A 7,919-nucleotide genomic window follows, 5' to 3' on the forward strand; every position below is an offset into this window, starting at 1 on the left:
ATCCAAGACTTGCCTTTGCCTGCAAAACTTTATCTTAACATAGAACCTGACATTTAGACACTACAGAATTTCTCTGTAGGTATCTGAGCAAGTCAGCATAACCTTTTACATGAGTTAGCACCTCTTTTTAGAGCTACTGGAAATCTTGTGTTATAAGTCAATGGCAGTATTACTAGAACACAACCAGCAATGGGATACTGTGAACTAGCATCCTCTCATTTATCATTGTGCAATGGAAAAAACAAACAAACAAAACCCACTTATGTTCACAGTTACAAAGCAGAGTTGCTCTGAGTAATCCACACTATTTATATGGCAGAATTTGTTTATATTGCATTTCATAGTCTGAGAAAGAGGAAAGAACAAACAGCATTATGTAGGTTAACTGCAGTATAACTTAACTGTCTATATAAAAACATCACAATGTTGAACAATCAGAAGAAACATAGAAGCAGTGTCCATAGCCTACATTTATTTTCATAAAGTGTAGCAGTTTTGGGGGAGGAAAAATAAAAACATGCATAAAAAGCACAAGAAAGCAAATGAGCTTTCTAAATAATTTAGACAAGAAATGTTTTGAACAAAATCAGCACAATACTTCCAGCCTGTTTCTTAAATCAAGTACAACTTGGTAAAGAAAACTGCTTGCATTGCAGTAAGAAGGCATACAACTATGTCTTGCAAAATAATTTTTAAAAAAATCTTCAGCAAGATAGCCATGAGCTGATTTGCAAGCTGGTTTAAGAAGTGTTTAACTGAGACTGATTGTAAAGGTATTTTCTGCAAGGGGAAAGTGCCATCCTATATACAATATAAAAAAGTGTCTGATGCCACAGGATCAGAGTGACACTATATTTCAGCAATCTGAATATATGAGCTGTAAGACGCATGCTTCCCCTATTTAATGTGTCTTTAAAAAAAATAAAAAGCCACTAAATTTAGAGCTTCTAAATTTGTGTGCATTCATAAATTGCTGTTGGGTTTCCCAGCAGTCTGTACAGCATCTGAACATAAAGGAAGTATACAACCTATTCTAAAACACATTGCTGTTTGCATGCACAACTGCCACAGACTTTCAACTCAGTGAGCAGAAAGGTCAAGAGTCTATCCTTCTCTGTGGAGCTGTCTCCAAGTCAAGCAATGAGAAAAAGCTGTAGAGTCCAGCAATGAAAATGTGTTCTAAAAAATTAAATACGTCATCCCAAAAAAATGAAGAGAGCATTATTGCTGTTGTGAGAGCTATTTTTCTCCTGTGCACTTGTTTCTCTATTGGACACTCAGACAAGCCAAGATACTCATTTGTATACTTGGAAACTCCCCCATCCCTTCCTTCTTTCCCATTTTTCACATCCTTGGTCAAACCCAGTCCTCTTATTTGAGCCGTTCAGGCTGGAGGCTATCGGTCAGACACTTCAGTTGCTCTTCCCCCAGCTTGATCTTGTCCTCAAGCTCCCTCTGCTCAATGATGAGGGCCGACTTCATTTTTACAAAGTGCTCATAGTCTGCTAAGTTCTCCTCACTCAAGTAGTTCGCCAAAATGTCAAAGACAATGCGCTCTCGACGATCCAGGTTTTCCTTCAGTTCTTTTGCATCTTCATGTTGCTGGGTCAGCAGCTTCTGCTTCTCTACCAGCGTCCGCTTAGGGGAAAAGAAAAACAGTTAAAAATCCACGGGGTTCACCAGGATGGGACAACAGCTTCAGTGTTTAAGACTCAAGTCTGTTTTATCTGCAAAGACAAAGACTTTCCTGAATACTTTTCAGAGAGGTGGAATAAGGTTGCTCCTTAAAGTGTAGTCTAATAAAATGCATTAACAAACAGGAAAAAAAATAGTGAATCAACAAAAGATACACCATTAATTTCTATTGGTCTCAAGAGCAAGAACTTCAAAGTCTAGTTTACTACTTTATAGTTAAAAATAGTTATATAAAATACAGCTGCCTTTGAGAAACATTCAAATTCTCCAAATTAAAACTTCACTCAGCAATGACTTATCGTCAATACACAGCACCAAACTTCCACACTGAAACAGCTGTGGTTAGACAACCCACAGACAGACTCATTAATGGAGTGATTTGTTTTTTACACAGCTCCTGACACTCTGGTATTTCATAGTTGTGCTGCAATCCACATGGCTTCTCCACGAGATGTGAAGTCACGCGGTCTTATGAGCAAGAGAGAGAGCTGGGGCAAGACAATAGGAGGGAAGAAAAAGAAAGAAAAAAATCATTTTCTTCCCAAAAGGGCTGTAAACTTTCTGCTTCGTGCCCTCACAAGAGACCAAATAGGAAAAAGGGAGGTTGAATGGAGGAACACACAAAGGAAGAGGACGGGAGCTATACCCCATACACACGTATGTATGAGCACTAAGGGTGAGGTACATCTCTCCCAACTCCACCTGTCTACACAACAGCCAGCCACACCTGAATCACTCAGCTGCACACCTTTAGCAATATATGGGAAGCAGTAGGAGCATTATTAATCTGACCTATTTCAGATTTCTGCTTAGAAGTGATTTGCCTTTTTCCTGCGACAGAGGACAGCTGGCCTACTCTGACGTCAAGAATTCCTGTACAGACTTCTGAACTTAATTAATAAGTGCCCCCGAGAGGTACCACTCCATAACTGTTAGACATTAGTTTTCTTTGAGAACTCATGTCTTCAAATAAACCACAATATATTCAAATAAGCGTGTCCATTTTTTTCATTTGGACTTTATGTTAAATCACACATACTATAAAAAGACTAAAGTATTTACAGAGAAGTGTTTTTCTAGACTACAAAAATGGAGTACGTTCAAGATGGAAGTATGAGGCCAAGGTGGACGCAGACCCGCAAGCTTTAATAGACCTGTCTGTCAGAGCTGCACGCGTATCCTGTGCTGCCGCTTTTTCTACAGACAGCACAAAGCTCAGAGGGCTATTTCAGATGAGGCCCCTTGCAGAAGCTAAAGTTGAAATACCCCATAGTGTTCTTTGTGGCAAAAGAGACCTATGACAGAGCATCTAATAGTCAGAATATGAATTCAGCAGTGACTATTTGCCTGCTGACAGACTGTTTATTTAGAAAGTCTGCTGAGCTGTTCGTGGTTCCTAGAAAGTGCAAAGCTGTCAGAGTAATGTGTATTAGTTAACATCAGCTTCCAAAAAAAAAACCCCAAACCCTAAAATAATCAGTGAACACTAGGGATATGATCCTCAGGGACAGAAGTAATTTCCCCTGTTTTATTTATGTGGTATATCAGTAGTATGCCAAATATCATCATGTGACCTATAAAATACCAAAGGACAACCAGAAAAGCCACACAGGCCAGTCTAAATTCAAAGACATGCAGATGTAAACCTACATGCATTGTATTTGTAGCTGGGGACCTGACCCATCTGAGAAGCATCTCTGACCAACACTTTAAGATACACTTCTGATGTTACTATGGCAAGACTTTGGTGTCAGTGCATGAGAAGATGAATGGGGGTTAGAATATGTTAGGGATTGGGGTTTCTGTCAATCTAAATTTGACAGTGGAGCACACAGCCAATTTCTGACTGCCCTTACTACACCACCTACTCAATTTCTTCCTTTTCCACACCTAGACAATAAACTGTTTTTATTACTGCTCTCAAATTGTGCTTCCTACATGCTCATATCATCTGGTAGCTCTTTCCTCAGCTCACACTCTCACCTTTGAGCCCATCAGACAACTGCAACCACGTTTAGAAAAGAGAAGTCTAAAAAAGGATTACATTTCTGTAAGTTTAAGCTTTGATCTGCCCTCTAATAAGCTGTCAAATACCTTCCCCCTGCCTCAGTTGGAGAGGGGTCTGGACAGCCATTAAACAAGTATGTTTGGCAGCAGCTAGGGCCAAACAGCAAAAACACAGCTTCAAACTAGTCCCAGCACTTGCTGGTTCTTATTGGTGAAACAACAGAGCATGCTGAAGAAACACAACATGAATCCACAGCCTGTGGAAAAAAATATGTTTCAGCACTTAGGTGGCCTGCTGGCACTTCAGCCCACAGCTACGCACCAAAAATCCCACTTTGCATTCATTTAAGTGTAGAATTGAAACTCACCTGACTGACACCTGCCCCCCACCCCCTCTATTTATTTATTTTAGCCTTTAAGTTTTGCACTTGTCTACATCTCTCCTTTGGTGCATACCTGTATTGCCAGGTATCTGTTTCCCAGCTAAGGCCTGAAGGGATCTGGAGCCAGACAAGGTGCTGCCAGCAGAGGTGGGGTCCAACACATAAGAGCACCTTCAACACTCCTGAAAGTTTCACATCTGCTGGGATTCCTCCACGTTACTACCAGCCTGTTCTGGTTGGTTTTGTTTTCTATTGAAAAAGTTTTTCTGCAATGCCTCCCTCCTGCCCCTGTGTATTTTTCTCAAATAAGACTAGTCCTTCTGTCATTTATTGCTCTTCTTCCTTGCTAGGCATTGTGGAGGAAGCCGTAGTAGGTAAGAAACATTTTATTTGTAACAACCTTATAGATTTTTATCAAGATCCTTGCTGAGTATAAAGAAGTCTATAAGCTTTCTGCATTACAGCACAAAGTGACATTCTTTTTCCCATCCTGAATTTTCATTAGAACCTTTTTGTTTGCCTCCTTTTTACACCTTTATCAGTAGTTCCCCTCTTTCTTTAAACTTTTGCTAAGTCTGTTTTCCAGTATACTGCACCCCAAAATGTCACTTTTTCCTCACCAAACCACTTGCAGTTTTAGTATTCTACATAAAAGCAAGGCAAAGAGAAAAGTTTTAAGAAATCTAAAGAAAGTGGCTTTATGAGATTCATCCATTCACTACCCCTCATCTTAAGCTCTGCAATTTAGATAAACAAAACCAAGCAAAAACCCCCACACCAGGTTCACTACATGTAGTGATATTATTATTGGCCTTTCTCACCCGTTCTTCCGGAGAGGTATTTTCATCCAGGTTATTAAGGGCATTTTCCACCCGGGCCAGACGACCTGACAGCGACAGGAGGAGGTTGACCACTTTGTCAAGGTCGCCGATAAACATCTTGAATTTGTCAAACTCATTTGGTTTGCAGACTTCTTTCACAATGGCCTCCACCTCCTCCCCCAGTATATTGTTTGCTTGGATGTCTTCCAGAAGCGTCTCCCGTGCTTCCCTCAGCACCTGCAGCTTCCTACTAATGCTGTCAATTAGTTCTTGCTGTGGAAAATAAAAGGGATGAGAATTTATTAGCACTGCTGCATTTTTCCCCACTTCTGAAAGTCATGTCATAAATCTAGCATTTTAATACATGGAAACTCCCATGTGGCTTTGACAATGAGTGTGTTACAAATTAATATATGTCTAAGGTCTATACCTCTGGATTTAAATGTTCAGGATGCAGGTCTATGATGGTCAGCTTGAGACCTGTGTTAAAGTAATTTACCTTTGTGGCAAAAGATTAAGGCCTTCCCCTCTCACTCCCCCAGCAAGCGTGCTTCTTTGAACAGCTTCAAAGCCTGCTATGGAGCAGCATAAAGTATAGTGCATCCTTTTCTCTCTAAATACCAGGCCCATAATACCTTTCTGAAGAGCTACGCTTAGGAAGGTAAACAGCACCAAGACAACAACCCTGTATTTTCCACATGACTAAGTTAAAACTAGGGCACTGTGTAGCTTTTTCTTCCTTTCTGCATTACATTAACATCCCTCCAATAGCAGTCCTTCCACTCTCAGAAAACCCTCGCGTTAACACTGCCTTACAACATTTCTGCAGGGAAATCATAATCCCTGCAGACCAGAACAGAGAACAAAATCCACCTCTGTGTCATACAAAGCAGCCCTGCGCGAAGCTGGGCAGAGTGGCTCTGTTGAAAGCCCAAAGAAGCAGCTTTGGCTGTCACTGTCCTATGCCAGGTGAACAGACCACCTCACCTGCAGTTTGTCAGGGTTTCTCTAGTATAATCCCCCATTGCCTGGGATGCACTAGCTTAGAAAAAGCACATCAGGTGCATCACCAGCAGAGCCAGACCAAGAACCCAGGTGTCCTCCCTCAGTGGCCTGTGCTCCACCCGTGCTGCCCAGCTACCTTCCTGCATTTGAGCAGGAGGGCTCGTTTCTTATGTGTCCATTAGCTTTCATTTGTGCACAAGGGATGAAAGTCAGTTCAGCTAGTCATCTACCCTAAATTGAAGTGAATCACACCCTAAAAATCCCTCATTCACGTACATGTAGATGCCCATTTAGTATTCAGACAATTTCAGGTAAGAAAAATTCCCAAAGCGTTCTGCAAACATACACCTCTTAGTCCAATTTCTAAATGAAAATTATATCCTTTAAAACAGTCATTATTTCACAGTCCCCCTTTAGTTTTTCTTTTTTTTTTTTTTTAAAAAAAAAAACCCTACTCATGACATTCTTCAGGAACTCTGCTTTCTAAATGCAAATCTGATTACAAGCCTTCATGATTACTGAGAAACATACTGATAGCAGCTACTGCTCTCAGATGCCTCTGAACAATCATCGTCTATTTTGGGAACAAACAATAACAACAACTAAGTCTGCCATCTTAACAGAAAGCAACTACACCCTGAAAAATTTAACAGCCTTTTTGAAAGTAGAAATTCAGCACATGGATTATCAGGGCTGGTTTTCCCCTTTTTGATTTAATATATTTAGGCCAGGTTAATCTGGATTTGGGTTATCTGTTAGTCTGGGTGCCCAAAAGATTAAGGTAATAAGCAGTTCTACAGATGCCTTCTTTAGTGGCCGATTAATCTGCAGGATTTGAATTTTCCCCCCTCGCCTTCTCTCAATGCAAATGCAGTTTGATGTGGATTATGTAGGTCACAGTGCTATGCTCTCATTTCCCTCAGATGACATGCACATGCACAACGCTGCTGTTTTACCATCCATGTTACTCTCTCGAGTTTTCGCTTCTGCAGCTGTGCTGTGACCTTCTCTAATGAAACAAAGCCATACGTGTGCTCAATGTTTGCCAATCCGGTCTGACAATCCAGATCAGGTCTCTCAAAGTTTCCTTCTTTTAAAAGAGGAGGGGGTGGAAAAAAAAAAAGGCAGAAAAAAAAACCCAACCCAAAACCAAGGGCAAGTGCTGGATTTTGTACCCAGGACATGGCAACCCTGGATACACAGACAGACACAGACACATGGTCTGAATCTTGGGACTGTCCTGTGCTAGGACAGGAGTTGGGCTCAATGATCCTTGTGGGTCCCTTCCAACTCGCAGCATTCTATGATTCCCAGTAGTGCCCTATCTGGATGTCCCCAGGCAGCTGAAGCTAGCCTCTAAAGGACCGCTTTTGCAGGCAAGAAGGACAGAAGTACTTGCCTCTCTTTAAGACTGCCATATCTATTAAGAATTGGATTATGATCACTGCTTCCTACCCAGATGAAGCAGCCTTTGGATGCAGTAACTGTGAGCTCACTGCATGCTGTTGCTAACCAGCAGAAAACCTGTATTACATTCAATATCTACTGAGCCAGAAGAGCACCAATCTACATCTTGAAACTGGCAGATGAATAATTTATAGCTGTGAATTCCATACCAGTAAACAAGAAAACAATAAAGCCTCATCTTTTTCCAGCAATTCTTGCTGATCTGACGAGCAACACAGACAGTAGCTCAGCAGAGAGCTGCTCAGGTGGTTCACTGCCTGGCATGCTTTTTGTAAATTACTCTCTCAGCTCACCACTCCATTTCACATGAAGGTCAGGCCTAAAAGCAGAAGAAATTTGGTATTTCTTCAATCATTTTTACACTCTTCAGGAGCTGCTGAAACTTTCCTAAAGGCAAAAGGAACACTTCCTACCCAGCCACACATGGATTTTCCTTACTACAAAAACCACTCCTGTATTGTCTTCAACATCTGTTCATATTTTGTAATTGTGGTAAACCTACATTAAATTCAGTACACGAGACACAAGCATTCCATTCCTG

At 41.1% G+C, this 7,919-nt stretch overlaps 1 protein-coding gene across 1 annotated transcript in view; it reads right to left on the reverse strand.

Moving 5' to 3' along the window:
• Positions 1-799: 799 nt before the first annotated feature.
• The window catches only part of SHROOM2 (shroom family member 2), a gene marked incomplete at its 5' end in the record, with an annotated part of 44,260 nt that continues 37,140 nt past the window's right edge, over positions 800-7,919 (reverse strand). Inside the window, 2 exons of the mRNA XM_010167482.1 lie at positions 800-1,638; positions 4,907-5,179. Coding sequence (XP_010165784.1) covers positions 1,372-1,638; positions 4,907-5,179 — 540 coding nt within the window. The remainder of the gene's footprint in view (positions 1,639-4,906; positions 5,180-7,919) is intronic.

Source organism: Antrostomus carolinensis, unplaced genomic scaffold, assembly GCF_000700745.2.
Source record: "Antrostomus carolinensis isolate BGI_N321 unplaced genomic scaffold, ASM70074v2 scaffold2865, whole genome shotgun sequence".
In the NCBI taxonomy this organism is placed as follows: domain Eukaryota; kingdom Metazoa; phylum Chordata; class Aves; order Caprimulgiformes; family Caprimulgidae; genus Antrostomus; species Antrostomus carolinensis.